This window comes from Somniosus microcephalus, chromosome 11, assembly GCF_052327205.1.
Source record: "Somniosus microcephalus isolate GS21.2 chromosome 11, FLI_Smic_1.0, whole genome shotgun sequence".
Classification (NCBI taxonomy): Eukaryota; Metazoa; Chordata; class Chondrichthyes; order Squaliformes; family Somniosidae; genus Somniosus; species Somniosus microcephalus.
Window position 1 is genome coordinate 90,004,076 of NC_140997.1, and position 20,379 is coordinate 90,024,454.

The 20,379-nt window shown below is 48.5% G+C and overlaps 2 protein-coding genes across 6 annotated transcripts in view; one reads left to right on the forward strand and one right to left on the reverse strand.

Moving 5' to 3' along the window:
• The window catches only part of ift140 (intraflagellar transport 140 homolog (Chlamydomonas)), a 184,738-nt gene that overhangs the window by 59,173 nt on the left and 105,186 nt on the right, over positions 1-20,379 (forward strand). For all 4 annotated transcript variants that reach the window (XM_086000949.1, XM_086000950.1, XM_086000951.1 and 1 more), the window contains 4 exons: positions 277-413; positions 959-1,121; positions 3,672-3,803; positions 5,598-5,797. In XM_086000949.1, the coding sequence (XP_085857075.1) occupies positions 277-413; positions 959-1,121; positions 3,672-3,803; positions 5,598-5,797 (632 nt within the window). The remainder of the gene's footprint in view (positions 1-276; positions 414-958; positions 1,122-3,671; positions 3,804-5,597; positions 5,798-20,379) is intronic.
• The window catches only part of tmem204 (transmembrane protein 204), a 68,425-nt gene continuing 66,058 nt past the window's right edge, over positions 18,013-20,379 (reverse strand). For both annotated transcript variants that reach the window (XM_086000958.1, XM_086000959.1), the window contains one exon: positions 18,013-19,265. In XM_086000958.1, coding sequence (XP_085857084.1) covers positions 19,036-19,265 — 230 coding nt within the window. In that variant the 3' untranslated portion in view covers positions 18,013-19,035. The remainder of the gene's footprint in view (positions 19,266-20,379) is intronic.

Consider the following 20,379-nt stretch of genomic DNA (forward strand, 5'->3'; position numbering starts at 1 on the left):
GCTGCCCTGCGCCAGATTCTACTGGAAGAAAATCTGCGCAGGTGAGCAGGGCAAGATTTAACTTAGTATTATAATTAGAGTAATCTTTCCTCATTTCATGTCCTTCTGACGAGCTCCATTATCGGGCACCTGATTAATTCATTGACCTGCTCCACTGAAGTTCAGTGCTTGTAATGGGAAATGTTGGTACTCCGCTTTTGTGTTCTGTTTTATTGATGTTTAGTTTGGAAATTCAGCCTGGAATTTGCTGATGAATTGTGTTGGTGTTTCCCACAGGCGAATGGCACCCCAGATTCCAGGGTCTTTTTCTATGAAGTGGAGATGGACACTCTGAATTACTTTGACTTTGAAAGTGGGCGACCAAGCAGTGAAGGCTGTTCCATGCCTCGTGTGGAAGAGGGCGATATGAAAAAGTGAGTAAGTTGGGGTTGCTGCTGAATGAGAGCGCGCCCTTCTGGTTGCTGTGGGCAGCTGGAAACTACTCACAAGTTACGTTTCAATCGTGTTGCTCAAACTGGAACACGTCTCTGAGTGCTTTACAGGACACGGGGAAAAATGGCACTGAACAGGATGAGAAAGAGAAACAAACACTGACATGTTAGGTTTTTAGGAGGCTTTTGAAAGCCGAGAGGGAGGTAATGAGGCTGAAGTGTTCAAGGGGGAGAGGTCAAGGGCCGGGGGGGTAGTGGTGAAAAGAGCAACAGCTAGTTGGTGAGCAGGGGAAGCAACAAATGAAGGTTTGATACAATGGAGTGGCTTGCCATGCCACTTCAGAGTCAACCGCGGTGTGGGACTGGAATCACATAGGCCAGACTGGGTCAGGATGGCAGCTTTCCTTCCTGTCAGACTGTGTGTACCCCATTACAGCAAGAAATAATCCAGTAACTAATCTCGTGTGGACAGAAACGCTTTAGTCTTGTCACGAGTTCTTGTGGGTAATTTGTGTTTAACTCTGCAGGGGGCGTTCTGAGATGAGTGAACTGCTGGGACGATATCCAATCAGCCATTTCTGGGACCAGAATGAACCCAAACTGTTTGTGTGCGAGGCCTTTCTGCCTGTTTCAAGCACAAAGCAGTCAAACCTGCCTGCAAGCACGGAGACCGATTGCGCAGAGAACAAGGTGGGTACTCTGTCAGAAGTTTAAAATCTCAGATTTGGGGAAAAAGAGTCTTGTCATTTGTAATTTAAAGCTCCTCCACTGTAACATCTCCACAAACAACCGGCCCCTCCACCCCCTCAGTGGCAGGGCTCTCTTTTCCCGCCGCCCCCCCCCCCCCCCCCCCCCCCCCCAGCGACTCATACGACGATGTGACTCTCAACCGTGTTTGACATCTGTGATTAGAACCCTTGGCATTCATGCATAGATACATAGTTACATAAAAGATAGGAGCAGGAATAGGCCATTCGGCCCCTCGAGCCTGTTCCGCCATTTAATGAGATCATGGCTGATCGTCCAAATTTAGTACCCTGTCCCTGCTTTCTCCCCATATCCCTTGATTTCTTTAGCCTTAAGAAATATACCTAACTCTTTCTTGAATATATTTAATGAATTGGCCTCAACTGCCTTGTGTGGTAGAGAATTCCACAGGTTCACCACTCTCTGGGTGAAGAAATTCCTCCTCATCTCAGTCCTAAATGGCTTACCCCTTATCCTTAGACTGTGACCCCTGGTTCTGGACTCCCCAGCCATCGGGAACATCCTTCCTGTATCTAGTCCTGTTAGAATTTTATACGTTTCAATGAGATCCCCTCTCATTCTTCTAAACTCTAGCGAATATAAGCCTAATCGACCCAATCTCTCCTCATACATCATTCCTGCCATCCCAGGTATCAGTCTGGTGAATCTTCACTGCACTCTCTCCATGTGCTGAATGTGCTGGCAATGGTTCTGTCACAGTGACGTAACTTGCTATTATTCTGAGCAGGAAAAAAGAATATCCTACCGATCAAGCGGCTACATAATTGACTGTAGTCTGCTGGCAAACTGCTTCACACTAATTCAGGCTTCGACAGGGTGCAGCAACATTTATTAGGATGCTGCCTGGTATGAGGAAATACAAACATGAAGAAAGACTTGAAAAGTTGGGTCTTTTTTGGTTGTAACAGAGGAGATTAAGGGATGACCTGATAGAGGTGTTTAAAATTATGAAGGGATGCGACATGGTTGATAGAAGCAGACTGTCTCTGGTAGTAGCTTTTCTTGATGTATATTAATGACTTGGATGTGGGTGTACAGGGCACAATTTCAAAATTTGGAGATGACACAAAACTTGGAAGTATAGTGAACAGTGAGGAGGTGAGTGATAGACTTCAAGAAGACATAAACAGGCTGATGAAATGGGCGGACATGTGGCAGATGAAATTTAACGCAGAAAAGTGTGAAGTAGACTTTTGGTAGAAAGAATGAGGAGAGGACATATAAACTAAATGGTACAATCCTAAAGCGGGTGCTCGAACAGAGGGACCTGGGGGTATGTGTGCACAAATCGTTGAAGGTGGCAGGACAGGTTGAGAAAGCAGTTAAAAAGGCTTACGGGATGCTGGGCTTCATAAATAGAGGCATAGAGTGCAAAAGTGTGGAAATTATGATGAACCTGTATCAAACACTGGTTTGGCCCCAGCTGGAGTACTGTGTCCAATTTTGGGCACCACATTTTAGGAAGGATGTGAAGGCCTTCGAGAAGGTGCAGAAAAGATTTACGAGAATGATTCCAGGGATGAGTGATTTCAGTTACGTGGATAGACTGGAGAAGCTGGTGGTGTTCTCTTTGGAGAGGAGATTTGATAGAGGTGTTCAAAATCGTCAGGGGTCTGGACAGAGTCGATAGAGAGAAACTGTTCCCATTGGCAGAAGGGTCGAGAACCAGAGGTCACAGATTTAAGGTGATTGGCAGAAGAGCCAAAGGTGACGTAAGAAAAAACTTTTACGCAGCGAGTGGTTAAGATCTGGAATACATTGCCTGAAAGGGTGGTGGAGGCAGACTCAATTTTATCTTTTAAAAGGGAGTTGGATAAGTATCTGAAGGAAAGAAATTTGCAGGGCTATGGGGAAAGTGGGACTAGCTGAAAATCGGCATGGACTTGATGGGCCAAATGGCCACCTTCCGTGCTGTAACCATCCTATGATTCTAGAGTGGCCGAGAATGAGAGACCAGAGATACAAGATTAAATGTTCGAGATTTAGAACAGAGGGCAAGAGAAATTTCTTCAGAGAATTGTGAGGCTGTGGGATTCACTTCCAGGGTTAATGGTTGAGGCAGAAATGACGATAACATTCACGATTAAATTGGAGAGGGGGATGAAGGAAAAGGGGCTGAATGGATATAGGTGAGTAAATGTGATTACAACTATTTACTCATGTGGAGGGTAAACGCCAACATTGACTGGTTGGGCTGAATGGCCTGTTTCTAAGTTATAATTTCTATGTAAATGGAACACAATATGAGTAATGAAGTGAACTGTGTGGCTTCAGCAGTCAGGCTGCAGAGTGTCATTGTGGTGTAATACTATCCCACTGGCATTTTGGCATTTGCCTGTAGGGGGCAGCAGTCCTGGTGACTCCACTTCATTATATGGAGTTGATCCATTCTCGGTCCTCAGGGAGTGGAGCCTTCCTGTGGTCCTTGCATCATTCTAACTTGTTTTCTGTTGCACCCTCCCGTTTCCACAGGTGGATGTTATGGTGGTGTCGTTCTTCAGCACACAGGAACATGGCCTCTTGCTGCAGGACAGTTTTGCCAAGATGGTTTCCCATGAGGCCCTGCTGGGCCTGGAGGTCCCCTATTACTATTTCTCCAAGAAGGTATGGAGAATGACAGAGTCCTAACAAAATATGTCTGACCGTTGGTATCACGGTTCATCTTCACAAAAAGATTCAGATGTTTAAAAAGTACTGTGCCATAAACATACTGTAATATGGGGAGTGGCCACTTGTATTTTCCTAGTGCAGGTGATCTATGCAACTCAGGAGTAACAATTAAGTCCAAAGTTATAAATTGGGAGGATAAAATTTAATTTTCTTTTTCCCTTTCTAACCCGTGCTGTACCTGCCCTGGGAGTGTTTGATGGGACAGTGTAGAGGGAGCTTTACTCTGTATCTAACCTGTGCTGTACCTGCCCTGGGAGTGTTTGATGGGACAGTGTAGAGGGAACGTTACTCTGTATCTAACCCGTGTTGTACCTGCCCTGGGAGTGTTTGATGGGACAGTGTAGAGGGAGCTTTACTCTGTATCTAACCCATGTTGTACCTGCCCTGGGAGTGTTTGATGGGACAGTGTAGAGGGAACGTTACTCTGTATCTAACCCATGTTGTACCTGCCCTGGGAGTGTTTGATGGGACAGTGTAGAGGGAACTTTACTCTGTATCTAACCCGTGTTGTACCTGCCCCGGGAGTGTTTGATGGGACAGTGTAGAGGGAACTTTACTCTGTATCTAACCCGTGTTGTACCTGCCCTGGGAGTGTTTGATGGGACAGTGTAGAGGGAGCTTTACTCTGTATCTAACCTGTGCTGTACCTGCCCTGGGAGTGTTTGATGGGACAGTGTCGAGGGAGCTTTACTCTGTATTTAACCCACGCTGTACCTGCCCCGGGAGTGTGAGAATAATTCATTTCACAGATGCAAATTAAAATACGGGCGGCTTGTTTAAATGTTGATTTTTGTCCCATGTTCACGGATTGTAAGAATTGAAGCTGATTTATTGTTCCACTTTATTGACTGAAATGTGGACTCCGACTGAAATGCATTAACTTTCAAACTGACAGCAGCCCTGGCCAACAAGGACATGCGAATTTAAGAGATGCCAAGCGATCATGATATCGGGTTGTAACTCCCAACAGTTGTACAGTTTCCAACTGTCTATTTTAAATGATAAAACTAAACGATGTGAGAGGAAATGATTTACTAATGTTTACCCCTTGGCGTTTCCAGCAAATCAGGCGCTGTGTGCCAGAACAATCTTCAAGTGAGTTGACCTCTGGTTGAAATGTGAGGTCGGTTTGTTTGTGCACAGCTGCTGCACCAAGACTTCACCATAGGCCCTGTCCCTGCATGCTGTGCATCTTTTTATTAAAGGGCAGTGCCATGTGATATATTGCCCTGTAAATAGCATCCTGCCTTCTACTGCACATGTTGAACAAGGAGCAAGATTTGTATCGAAAAGGCAACCTAACATTCCTGCTCCTTATCCCAGGAATGAATGCACACCATTCCTCACCTTGACCTTTACACCAGTTTCCCTTTTTTAAGATCCCATGGAAGTCACTGAAGTGAGGGGTTTGTCCCTGAAAACGATATGTCAAACACATCAGGCATGATGCTGAGCTGTGCAGGTCAGGAGGATCTCCGGCTCAATCCTCAGTCGGTGTCGTGATTCCTGCCCATTGTCGAACAGTCCACTGGCACTTGCTGTGTGCAGGCTCGCACGTGACAATTGGCCTTTTAAAGGAGGCACCGCAGGGCTGCTGGTATCTGTGGAACTGCATCGCAGCAAGAGTCAGCACCTTCAGGAGGGACAGCAAGAGAAATGGGAAAATGAAGCAGAGTTGATTGATTGTCCTCACTAACCTCTTCTCTAACATTTTTTGTTTAATTCTAGTCAGGGGAGACTGAGAATGACCCTGAGTCGGCGCTAGGCTCTCCTTCCATTCCACAGATGGTGGCAAGGAGGCCCCTGCGAGATTTTGTTGGGCTGGAGGATTGCGACAAGACGACACGTGATGCCATGCTGAATTTCAGCTTTTATTTAACGATAGGGGACATGGACGAGGCTTTTAAATCAATTAAACTCATCAAGAGGTGAGGCCATTTCTTTTCTTTGCATAAAAGAATCCATAACTTGTTTCTGTAACTCTGCTACTTGGCACGTTGCAAGGTTTTATTTGCTGGACCGCAGTGTTTAGAATATTGAAGGATATCCGGTGGGGCTGGATTCCCAGTGTGTTTATTTTTAAGATGTCATTCTGTACTGATTAATCCGTGTGTTGGGGATATCATAGTGCAGGGCAGTCATTTATTGATCTGCTACTTTGAAGTTTTTCCCTTGAACGTGTAGATCTGTGACCAGTGATCTATCACGGGAGGTCTCCTGAACTGTAGTCGTTCAGAAGCAAGTTTAACAGATGTTTGTATTTAATAACATTCTGGAGGGATGCAGAATAGATATTAGATAATAACTGGATGTGTAGGTATTATTTAAGGAAATGCATGGGCTTAAAATTAATTGCACAGGAGAAACTTGTGTGATACAGCAACAATAGCCAGGTGTATTTTGCTGTCTTAAATATTTCAGTAACCAGCCACTCTGTACCAGAATTATACAAAACCCACTGTAACTGCACTTAAAGAAAAAAATCAGCACGTAATGCTGTGAAGTAGCAACAGAGTTTGTATATCCGATATTTACATTTTGTATCTCGCAGCTATATCATTTATTATCCAGTACATGCAGTTAAGTTGCTAATAGGTTTAAGTTCAGTTCCCAAGAGCCAATTAATCCCCTGCTGTCTTAGACCATTCAGCAATTTTGATACAATATATTTAGGCAACAGAGCAGGACAGTGAAAGCAACCAGAGCGCGGAGCAGCACTCTGGCTTGGTGCTGGTTAGGATTAGAGTTGACGAGACAGCTCACAATCTAGGTCAGAGTGTGCAAACGCACTGCATGGAAGAATTTATTCCATGGCTGTATATGTAACTGACTCAATTGGATTTGTTACATGGAGCTGGATGACTATCTGGTAGTGTGTTACTCGTGGCCTACAATGGTGCCTCCTACATAACAACCACTGCACTTACACGGGTCAGTTTTCAACATTGATGCGCCCATTAATGGATGGAGAATCGTGTGAGGTGTGCACTCTCAGCAAGCAACGTTTCACTCCGGGAGCACTGAAGGTAAAAATGTGCCCCCAAAAGTAAGTCACTGTGAAACCCTTTGAAACATTTCAATGGGATAAGATGCGATTATAAATACCAGTATTTTACTATCGATGCCTGGGTAGTTTCACACCGTGTGCTGGAGACAGAACCGTACCCTGGGTAGTTTCACACACTGTGCTGGAGACAGAACTGTACCCTGGGTAGATTCACACACTGCGCTGGAGACAGAACCGTACCCTGGGTAGATTCACACACTGCGCTGGAGACAGAACTGTACCCTGGGTAGTTTCACACACTGTGCTGGAGACAGAACCGTACCCTGGGTAGATTCACACACTGTGCTGGAGACAGAACCGTACCCTGGGTAGTTTCACACCATGTGCTGGAGACAGAACCGTACCCTGGGTAGATTCACACACTGTGCTGGAGACAGAACTGTACCCTGGGTAGATTCACACTGTGCTGGAGACAGAACCGTACCCTGGGTAGTTTCACACCATGTGCTGGAGACAGAACCGTACCCTGGGTAGATTCACACACTGTGCTGGAGACAGAACCGTACTCTGGGTAGTTTCACACACTGTGCTGGAGACAGAACTGTACCCTGGGTAGATTCACACACTGTGCTGGAGACAGAACTGTACCCTGGGTAGATTCACACACTGTGCTGGAGACAGAACCGTACCCTGGGTAGTTTCACACACTGTGCTGGAGACAGAACCGTACCCTGGGTAGATTCACACACTGTGCTGGAGACAGAACTGTACCCTGGGTAGATTCACACACTGTGCTGGAGACAGAACTGTACCCTGGGTAGTTTCACACACTGTGCTGGAGACAGAACTGTACCCTGGGTAGTTTCACACACTGTGCTGGAGACAGAACCGTACTCTGGGTAGTTTCACACACTGTGCTGGAGACAGAACCGTACCCTGGGTAGTTTCACACACTGTGCTGGAGACAGAACTGTACCCTGGGTAGATTCACACACTGTGCTGGAGACAGAACCGTACCCTGGGTAGATTCACACACTGTGCTGGAGACAGAACTGTACCCTGGGTAGTTTCACACACTGTGCTGGAGACAGAACCGTACTCTGGGTAGTTTCACACACTGTGCTGGAGACAGAACTGTACCCTGGGTAGTTTCACACACTGTGCTGGAGACAGAACTGTACCCTGGGTAGATTCACACACTGTGCTGGAGACAGAACTGTACCCTGGGTAGTTTCACACACTGTGCTGGAGACAGAACTGTACCCTGGGTAGTTTCACACACTGTGCTGGAGACAGAACCGTACCCTGGGTAGTTTCACACACTGTGCTGGAGACAGAACCGTACCCTGGGAAGATTCACACACTGTGCTGGAGACAGAACCGTTCCCTGGGAAGATTCACACACTGTGCTGGAGACAGAACCGTTCCCTGGGAAGATTCACACACTGTGCTGGAGACAGAACTGTACCCTGGGTAGTTTCACACACTGTGCTGGAGACAGAACCGTACCCTGGGTAGTTTCACACACTGTGCTGGAGACAGAACTGTACTCTGGGTAGTTTCACACACTGTGCTGGAGACAGAACTGTACCCTGGGTAGTTTCACACACTGTGCTGGAGACAGAACCGTTCCCTGGGAAGATTCACACACTGTGCTGGAGACAGAACTGTTCCCTGGGAAGATTCACACACTGTGCTGGAGACAGAACCGTACCCTGGGTAGTTTCACACACTGTGCTGGAGACAGAACTGTACTCTGGGTAGTTTCACACACTGTGCTGGAGACAGAACTGTACCCTGGGTAGTTTCACACACTGTGCTGGAGACAGAACCGTACTCTGGGTAGTTTCACACACTGTGCTGGAGACAGAACCGTACCCTGGGTAGTTTCACACACTGTGCTGGAGACAGAACTGTACCCTGGGTAGTTTCACACACTGTGCTGGAGACAGAACTGTACCCTGGGTAGTTTCACACACTGTGCTGGAGACAGAACCGTACCCTGGGTAGTTTCACACACTGTGCTGGAGACAGAACTGTACCCTGGGTAGTTTCACACACTGTGCTGGAGACAGAACCGTACTCTGGGTAGTTTCACACACTGTGCTGGAGACAGAACTGTACCCTGGGTAGTTTCACACACTGTGCTGGAGACAGAACCGTTCCCTGGGAAGATTCACACACTGTGCTGGAGACAGAACCGTTCCCTGGGAAGATTCACACACTGTGCTGGAGACAGAACTGTACCCTGGGTAGTTTCACACACTGTGCTGGAGACAGAACCGTTCCCTGGGAAGATTCACACACTGTGCTGGAGACAGAACTGTACCCTGGGTAGTTTCACACACTGTGCTGGAGACAGAACTGTACCCTGGGTAGTTTCACACACTGTGCTGGAGACAGAACTGTACTCTGGGTAGTTTCACACACTGTGCTGGAGACAGAACTGTACCCTGGGTAGTTTCACACACTGTGCTGGAGACAGAACCGTTCCCTGGGAAGATTCACACACTGTGCTGGAGACAGAACTGTACCCTGGGTAGTTTCACACACTGTGCTGGAGACAGAACTGTACTCTGGGTAGTTTCACACACTGTGCTGGAGACAGAACTGTACCCTGGGTAGTTTCACACACTGTGCTGGAGACAGAACCGTTCCCTGGGTAGTTTCACACACTGTGCTGGAGACAGAACCGTACTCTGGGTAGTTTCACACACTGTGCTGGAGACAGAACCGTTCCCTGGGAAGATTCACACACTGTGCTGGAGACAGAACTGTACCCTGGGTAGATTCACACACTGTGCTGGAGACAGAACCGTACTCTGGGTAGTTTCACACACTGTGCTGGAGACAGAACCGTTCCCTGGGTAGTTTCACACACTGTGCTGGAGACAGAACCGTTCCCTGGGTAGTTTCACACACTGTGCTGGAGACAGAACCGTTCCCTGGGAAGATTCACACACTGTGCTGGAGACAGAACCGTACCCTGGGTAGTTTCACACACTGTGCTGGAGACAGAACTGTACCCTGGGTAGTTTCACACACTGTGCTGGAGACAGAACTGTACCCTGGGTAGTTTCACACACTGTGCTGGAGACAGAACTGTACCCTGGGTAGTTTCACACACTGTGCTGGAGACAGAACCGTACTCTGGGTAGTTTCACACACTGTGCTGGAGACAGAACCGTACTCTGGGTAGTTTCACACACTGTGCTGGAGACAGAACCGTACCTTGGGTAGTTTCACACACTGTGCTGGAGACAGAACCGTACTCTGGGTAGTTTCACACACTGTGCTGGAGACAGAACCGTACTCTGGGTAGTTTCACACACTGTGCTGGAGACAGAACTGTACCCTGGGTAGTTTCACACACTGTGCTGGAGACAGAACTGTACTCTGGGTAGTTTCACACACTGTGCTGGAGACAGAACCGTTCCCTGGGTAGTTTCACACACTGTGCTGGAGACAGAACCGTACTCTGGGTAGTTTCACACACTGTGCTGGAGACAGAACCGTTCCCTGGGAAGATTCACACACTGTGCTGGAGACAGAACTGTACCCTGGGTAGATTCACACACTGTGCTGGAGACAGAACCGTTCCCTGGGTAGTTTCACACACTGTGCTGGAGACAGAACCGTTCCCTGGGAAGATTCACACACTGTGCTGGAGACAGAACTGTACCCTGGGTAGTTTCACACACTGTGCTGGAGACAGAACCGTTCCCTGGGAAGATTCACACACTGTGCTGGAGACAGAACTGTACCCTGGGTAGTTTCACACACTGTGCTGGAGACAGAACCGTTCCCTGGGTAGTTTCACACACTGTGCTGGAGACAGAACCGTACTCTGGGTAGTTTCACACACTGTGCTGGAGACAGAACCGTTCCCTGGGAAGATTCACACACTGTGCTGGAGACAGAACTGTACCCTGGGTAGATTCACACACTGTGCTGGAGACAGAACCGTACTCTGGGTAGTTTCACACACTGTGCTGGAGACAGAACCGTTCCCTGGGTAGTTTCACACACTGTGCTGGAGACAGAACCGTTCCCTGGGTAGTTTCACACACTGTGCTGGAGACAGAACCGTACCCTGGGTAGTTTCACACACTGTGCTGGAGACAGAACTGTACCCTGGGTAGTTTCACACACTGTGCTGGAGACAGAACTGTACCCTGGGTAGTTTCACACACTGTGCTGGAGACAGAACTGTACCCTGGGTAGTTTCACACACTGTGCTGGAGACAGAACTGTACCCTGGGTAGTTTCACACACTGTGCTGGAGACAGAACTGTACCCTGGGTAGTTTCACACACTGTGCTGGAGACAGAACTGTACCCTGGGTAGTTTCACACACTGTGCTGGAGACAGAACTGTACCCTGGGTAGTTTCACACACTGTGCTGGAGACAGAACCGTTCCCTGGGTAGTTTCACACACTGTGCTGGAGACAGAACCGTTCCCTGGGAAGATTCACACACTGTGCTGGAGACAGAACTGTACCCTGGGTAGTTTCACACACTGTGCTGGAGACAGAACTGTACCCTGGGTAGTTTCACACACTGTGCTGGAGACAGAACTGTACCCTGGGTAGTTTCACACACTGTGCTGGAGACAGAACTGTACCCTGGGTAGTTTCACACACTGTGCTGGAGACAGAACTGTACCCTGGGTAGTTTCACACACTGTGCTGGAGACAGAACCGTACTCTGGGTAGTTTCACACACTGTGCTGGAGACAGAACCGTACTCTGGGTAGTTTCACACACTGTGCTGGAGACAGAACCGTACCTTGGGTAGTTTCACACACTGTGCTGGAGACAGAACCGTACTCTGGGTAGTTTCACACACTGTGCTGGAGACAGAACCGTACTCTGGGTAGTTTCACACACTGTGCTGGAGACAGAACTGTACCCTGGGTAGTTTCACACACTGTGCTGGAGACAGAACCGTACCCTGGGTAGTTTCACACACTGTGCTGGAGACAGAACTGTACTCTGGGTAGTTTCACACACTGTGCTGGAGACAGAACTGTACCCTGGGTAGTTTCACACACTGTGCTGGAGACAGAACCGTACCCTGGGTAGTTTCACACACTGTGCTGGAGACAGAACTGTACTCTGGGTAGTTTCACACACTGTGCTGGAGACAGAACCGTTCCCTGGGTAGTTTCACACACTGTGCTGGAGACAGAACCGTTCCCTGGGAAGATTCACACACTGTGCTGGAGACAGAACTGTACCCTGGGTAGTTTCACACACTGTGCTGGAGACAGAACCGTTCCCTGGGTAGTTTCACACACTGTGCTGGAGACAGAACCGTTCCCTGGGTAGTTTCACACACTGTGCTGGAGACAGAACCGTTCCCTGGGTAGTTTCACACACTGTGCTGGAGACAGAACTGTACCCTGGGTAGTTTCACACACTGTGCTGGAGACAGAACTGTACCCTGGGTAGTTTCACACACTGTGCTGGAGACAGAACCGTTCCCTGGGTAGTTTCACACACTGTGCTGGAGACAGAACTGTACCCTGGGTAGTTTCACACACTGTGCTGGAGACAGAACTGTACCCTGGGTAGTTTCACACACTGTGCTGGAGACAGAACTGTACCCTGGGTAGTTTCACACACTGTGCTGGAGACAGAACTGTACCCTGGGTAGTTTCACACACTGTGCTGGAGACAGAACTGTACCCTGGGTAGTTTCACACACTGTGCTGGAGACAGAACTGTACCCTGGGTAGTTTCACACACTGTGCTGGAGACAGAACTGTACCCTGGGTAGTTTCACACACTGTGCTGGAGACAGAACTGTACCCTGGGTAGTTTCACACACTGTGCTGGAGACAGAACTGTACTCTGGGTAGTTTCACACACTGTGCTGGAGACAGAACTGTACCCTGGGTAGTTTCACACACTGTGCTGGAGACAGAACCGTACCCTGGGTAGATTCACACACTGTGCTGGAGACAGAACCGTACCCTGGGTAGTTTCACACACTGTGCTGGAGACAGAACTGTACTCTGGGTAGTTTCACACACTGTGCTGGAGACAGAACTGTACCCTGGGTAGTTTCACACACTGTGCTGGAGACAGAACCGTACTCTGGGTAGTTTCACACACTGTGCTGGAGACAGAACTGTACCCTGGGTAGTTTCACACACTGTGCTGGAGACAGAACCGTTCCCTGGGTAGTTTCACACACTGTGCTGGAGACAGAACCGTACCCTGGGTAGTTTCACACACTGTGCTGGAGACAGAACCGTACCCTGGGTAGATTCACACACTGTGCTGGAGACAGAACTGTACCCTGGGTAGTTTCACACACTGTGCTGGAGACAGAACCGTACCCTGGGTAGATTCACACACTGTGCTGGAGACAGAACTTTACCCTGGGTAGTTTCACACACTGTGCTGGAGACAGAACTGTACCCTGGGTAGTTTCACACACTGTGCTGGAGACAGAACTGTACCCTGGGTAGTTTCACACACTGTGCTGGAGACAGAACTGTACCCTGGGTAGTTTCACACACTGTGCTGGAGACAGAACCGTACCCTGGGTAGTTTCACACACTGTGCTGGAGACAGAACTGTACTCTGGGTAGTTTCACACACTGTGCTGGAGACAGAACTGTACCCTGGGTAGTTTCACACACTGTGCTGGAGACAGAACTGTACCCTGGGTAGTTTCACACACTGTGCTGGAGACAGAACTGTACCCTGGGTAGTTTCACACACTGTGCTGGAGACAGAACTGTACCCTGGGTAGTTTCACACACTGTGCTGGAGACAGAACTGTACCCTGGGTAGTTTCACACACTGTGCTGGAGACAGAACTGTACCCTGGGTAGATTCACACACTGTGCTGGAGACAGAACTGTACTCTGGGTAGTTTCACACACTGTGCTGGAGACAGAACTGTACCCTGGGTAGTTTCACACACTGTGCTGGAGACAGAACTGTACTCTGGGTAGTTTCACACACTGTGCTGGAGACAGAACTGTACCTTGGGTAGTTTCACACACTGTGCTGGAGACAGAACTGTACTCTGGGTAGATTCACACACTGTGCTGGAGACAGAACTGTACCCTGGGTAGTTTCACACACTGTGCTGGAGACAGAACTGTACCCTGGGTAGATTCACACACTGTGCTGGAGACAGAACTGTACCCTGGGTAGTTTCACACACTGTGCTGGAGACAGAACTGTACCCTGGGTAGTTTCACACACTGTGCTGGAGACAGAACCGTACTCTGGGTAGTTTCACACACTGTGCTGGAGACAGAACTGTACCCTGGGTAGTTTCACACACTGTGCTGGAGACAGAACTGTACTCTGGGTAGATTCACACACTGTGCTGGAGACAGAACTGTACCCTGGGTAGTTTCACACACTGTGCTGGAGACAGAACCGTACCCTGGGTAGTTTCACACACTGTGCTGGAGACAGAACTGTACCCTGGGTAGTTTCACACACTGTGCTGGAGACAGAACTGTACCCTGGGTAGTTTCACACACTGTGCTGGAGACAGAACTGTACCCTGGGTAGTTTCACACACTGTGCTGGAGACAGAACTGTACCCTGGGTAGTTTCACACACTGTGCTGGAGACAGAACTGTACCCTGGGTAGTTTCACACACTGTGCTGGAGACAGAACTGTACCCTGGGTAGTTTCACACACTGTGCTGGAGACAGAACTGTACTCTGGGTAGTTTCACACACTGTGCTGGAGACAGAACTGTACCCTGGGTAGATTCACACACTGTGCTGGAGACAGAACTGTACCCTGGGTAGATTCACACACTGTGCTGGAGACAGAACTGTACTCTGGGTAGTTTCACACACTGTGCTGGAGACAGAACTGTACCCTGGGTAGTTTCACACACTGTGCTGGAGACAGAACTGTACTCTGGGTAGTTTCACACACTGTGCTGGAGACAGAACTGTACCCTGGGTAGATTCACACACTGTGCTGGAGACAGAACTGTACCCTGGGTAGATTCACACACTGTGCTGGAGACAGAACTGTACCCTGGGTAGATTCACACACTGTGCTGGAGACAGAACTGTACCCTGGGTAGATTCACACACTGTGCTGGAGACAGAACCGTACCCTGGGTAGTTTCACACACTGTGCTGGAGACAGAACCGTACTCTGGGTAGTTTCACACACTGTGCTGGAGACAGAACCGTTCCCTGGGTAGTTTCACACACTGTGCTGGAGACAGAACTGTACCCTGGGTAGTTTCACACACTGTGCTGGAGACAGAACTGTACCCTGGGTAGTTTCACACACTGTGCTGGAGACAGAACTGTACCCTGGGTAGTTTCACACACTGTGCTGGAGACAGAACCGTTCCCTGGGTAGTTTCACACACTGTGCTGGAGACAGAACCGTTCCCTGGGTAGTTTCACACACTGTGCTGGAGACAGAACTGTACCCTGGGTAGATTCACACACTGTGCTGGAGACAGAACCGTACCCTGGGTAGTTTCACACACTGTGCTGGAGACAGAACCGTACTCTGGGTAGTTTCACACACTGTGCTGGAGACAGAACCGTTCCCTGGGTAGTTTCACACACTGTGCTGGAGACAGAACTGTACCCTGGGTAGTTTCACACACTGTGCTGGAGACAGAACTGTACCCTGGGTAGTTTCACACACTGTGCTGGAGACAGAACTGTACCCTGGGTAGTTTCACACACTGTGCTGGAGACAGAACCGTTCCCTGGGTAGTTTCACACACTGTGCTGGAGACAGAACCGTTCCCTGGGTAGTTTCACACACTGTGCTGGAGACAGATCTGTACTCTGGGTAGTTTCACACACTGTGCTGGAGACAGAACTGTACCCTGGGTAGTTTCACACACTGTGCTGGAGACAGAACCGTTCCCTGGGTAGTTTCACACACTGTGCTGGAGACAGAACTGTACTCTGGGTAGTTTCACACACTGTGCTGGAGACAGAACTGTACCCTGGGAAGATTCACACACTGTGCTGGAGACAGAACCGTTCCCTGGGTAGTTTCACACACTGTGCTGGAGACAGAACTGTACTCTGGGTAGTTTCACACACTGTGCTGGAGACAGAACTGTACCCTGGGTAGTTTCACACACTGTGCTGGAGACAGAACCGTTCCCTGGGTAGTTTCACACACTGTGCTGGAGACAGAACTGTACCCTGGGTAGTTTCACACACTGTGCTGGAGACAGAACTGTACCCTGGGTAGTTTCACACACTGTGCTGGAGACAGAACTGTACTCTGGGTAGTTTCACACACTGTGCTGGAGACAGAACCGTTCCCTGGGTAGTTTCACACACTGTGCTGGAGACAGAACTGTACCCTGGGTAGATTCACACACTGTGCTGGAGACAGAACCGTACTCTGGGTAGTTTCACACACTGTGCTGGAGACAGAACCGTTCCCTGGGTAGTTTCACACACTGTGCTGGAGACAGAACTGTACCCTGGGTAGTTTCACACACTGTGCTGGAGACAGAACTGTACTCTGGGTAGTTTCACACACTGTGCTGGAGACAGAACTGTACCCTGGGTAGTTTCACACACTGTGCTGGAGACAGAACTGTACCCTGGGTAGATTCACACACTGTGCTGGAGACAGAACTGTACCCTGGGTAGATTCACACACTGTGCTGGAGACAGAACCGTTCCCTGGGTAGTTTCACACACTGTGCTGGAGACAGAACTGTACCCTGGGTAGATTCACACACTGTGCTGGAGACAGAACTGTACCCTGGGTAGTTTCACACACTGTGCTGGAGACAGAACCGTTCCCTGGGTAGTTTCACACACTGTGCTGGAGACAGAACCGTTCCCTGGGTAGATTCACACACTGTGCTGGAGACAGAACCGTACCCTGGGTAGATTCACACACTGTGCTGGAGACAGAACTGTACTCTGGGTAGTTTCACACACTGTGCTGGAGACAGAACTGTACCCTGGGTAGTTTCACACACTGTGCTGGAGACAGAACCGTACTCTGGGTAGTTTCACACACTGTGCTGGAGACAGAACTGTACCCTGGGTAGTTTCACACACTGTGCTGGAGACAGAACTGTACCCTGGGTAGATTCACACACTGTGCTGGAGACAGAACTGTACTCTGGGTAGATTCACACACTGTGCTGGAGACAGAACTGTACCCTGGGTAGATTCACACACTGTGCTGGAGACAGAACTGTACCCTGGGTAGATTCACACACTGTGCTGGAGACAGAACTGTACCCTGGGTAGATTCACACACTGTGCTGGAGACAGAACTGTACCCTGGGTAGTTTCACACACTGTGCTGGAGACAGAACTGTACTCTGGGTAGTTTCACACACTGTGCTGGAGACAGAACTGTACCCTGGGTAGTTTCACACACTGTGCTGGAGACAGAACTGTACCCTGGGTAGTTTCACACACTGTGCTGGAGACAGAACCGTTCCCTGGGAAGATTCACACACTGTGCTGGAGACAGAACTGTACTCTGGGTAGTTTCACACACTGTGCTGGAGACAGAACTGTACCCTGGGAAGATTCACACACTGTGCTGGAGACAGAACTGTACTCTGGGTAGTTTCACACACTGTGCTGGAGACAGAACCGTTCCCTGGGTAGATTCACACACTGTGCTGGAGACAGAACCGTTCCCTGGGTAGTTTCACACACTGTGCTGGAGACAGAACTGTACTCTGGGTAGTTTCACACACTGTGCTGGAGACAGAACTGTACCCTGGGAAGATTCACACACTGTGCTGGAGACAGAACTGTACCCTGGGTAGTTTCACACACTGTGCTGGAGACAGAACTGTACCCTGGGTAGTTTCACACACTGTGCTGGAGACAGAACTGTACCCTGGGTAGTTTCACACACTGTGCTGGAGACAGAACTGTACCCTGGGTAGTTTCACACACTGTGCTGGAGACAGAACTGTACCCTGGGTAGTTTCACACACTGTGCTGGAGACAGAACTGTACCCTGGGAAGATTCACACACTGTGCTGGAGACAGAACTGTACCCTGGGTAGTTTCACGGTATTGCTGGAATAGAACTGGTCACTGTAAAGCATAATGGATGTGGTTGTGTGAAATGTTCACAGTGTATCTATTTGAACTAAACAAAACACCCAAAAGTACAGTTACAAATTTTGATTTTAATCTGTGTTGTGTCTGGAGAGAACACTTTGAAATGTGTAATACTAGTGAAATACTGGGGCTAGCAGGCCTGGTAGTGGTGGAATCACCTTCAGGTTCTGAATGAAGACTATTAGTCAACAGGTTGGTGTGATTTCTTTTTTCACTGTAGCATATTGATGCCAGTATGCTGAATAAACCGCGGGATGGAAGTGTGGGGACCCAGAGTAGCCCAAAGTGCGGGATCAAGGTTTACCGCCAATACGGCAACTCTAGGTTTCACAGGCAGGAAATAGTGCAACAATTTCTCGCTGTCGTTTCATTCTTACTGTTATATAATATACATACTATGTCTTATCTAATTAGTTGATTTAAATTAAAGCCTAGGTTGTTCGACAGATGAATACTATTCCTTTAAATATTAGTCAGTCTGGACACCTGAGTATCCATAATGAAGACTTGATGCTTGGGAGCAGATGCTTGAACTTGGGTGATGTATTTACTGCAGGGAGAGGAGTAAGAGGATTCTTTCTGCTTCACAATGTTCCTCGGCCTAGTGTCCTGGCCAAGAACTGACAAGACCTCATCACCAATGTGCCCAGCAATCTTGACACTGTAACCCACCGGTAATCTGTTGGGAAGTGAGCACCCTAAGCCATATGCAATTGGATCACGTGAAGTGCCTTTGAATCTAGTGGAGGACCCTCTGATACATGAGGCACATTTGCTCCCTCCAGGTGCTAAGTTTGTCCTCCTGTGCTTGTATCCTGCTGTACTGTTTTGTTGTGGTGTATTTAATGCATGATTTAGATAGTTCCTCAGAAAATGTGCTGGGGATCCAAATCAGAATTGTTAGTTATGTTCAAGGTCCAACCCTTCCTTCTTTTCTCCCCCCCAACTTTGCACCCACCGCGCCCAACTTCCACAGATTGCGGCTGTTGGGTTAATTCACGAGCAAGCAGAGATCTTGCAGTTCTCAAACACGTGTGCAAATTGTCGCCTGGTCCTTTCCTCAAGTTCACCTCAGCACGGTGACTCCACATAGTCATTTTCAAAGCGGGGCCTGGAGCGGCGGATAACAATAACACGGGGCGTCATGCAGTCTTCCCGCCGGTGTAATATGTTCCAGATCAACACGGCCGCTGCAAGTGTTGATAAGAGACAGGCTCCAATGTCCAGGTAACACGACCAGGAGAGATGAGTATAGGGGCCAATTCGGTAGAATGTCACCAGTCCGATCACCAACACAAAACCTAATGGTTACAAGAAAAAATAACAATGAGAAAGCTTATCGGAGTAGGCAATACTATCAATCACACTCTGCTGGAGTAAGACATGGGATCATAGAAATTACAGCACCAAGGAAGCAAATCGGCCCATCGTGCCTGTACTGCAACTGGAGCTAACTGCTCGAATCCCATTTCCCTGCTCTATCCCCATATAATTTTATACTCCTTCCTTTTCAAATATTATCCAATTCCTCTTTAAATGATAATCTTGTCTTTGCTTCAGTCACTCATGGTAGTGTGTGTGTGTGTTTTTTTTCCTGTGGTGCTAATCCTCAGTTTATTGCCCCCTTGTTACCAATGGAGACAGTCCGTCACTAATACTGCTCCGAAAACCTTTCAGCTTTTTGAAAGTCACTTAGATAGCCATTGATCGTTTCTGCTCCAATGAAAAAAGTCTCACTGTCTCAAGCCTATATTCATAACTGTAAACTCTCATTTCTGTTAGCTGTCCCCTTACCATGGCTCTATTGGTTTGGCTGGAATCCAACAATGTGGTCTTCTAAACTCTTTGTAACTTTAAAAGCATGGAAACTTTTACCTTTTCAACCATTTGTTGTGGAGCTGGGGCTCATTGCCGGTGTGGCTGGACTTCCTGACCATGGGCGACATTATGGCCTCGGGGCTATCTATGTAATTTTGGCTGGCTCCTAGACCTTTGCTGGGAGGTGCTGTGGTCAGTTACGGCAGCCATTGGAGGCCTGCCTCAGCACAGAATGGCTGGCAGCCTTGGTGCTGGGGGTCGAAAGAGTGCAACAATTGATTGCACAAGCTTTAAACTTATAAGTCCCCTCATCACCGCCACCCACCCACTGCCATGCCAATGGGTGAAGGCTATGCACAAATAGGCATTCTTGGCATCCAGCATCGCCATGGTGCAAGTGACGGAAAACACGTTGCATGACATATTTCTGTCACTTGAATATCATTTCAATATCTCTGCCCACTGATTACAGTTTAAGTCTGCATAGTTTGAATTAAAAAAAAGTTCTTGTGGCATTTTCAACCCATCTTGTCGAGTTGCAGCTTAGGGAGGTCTTTTTTTCGATTTGGTTGGCCTGATTGACTCCCACTGTGGCCC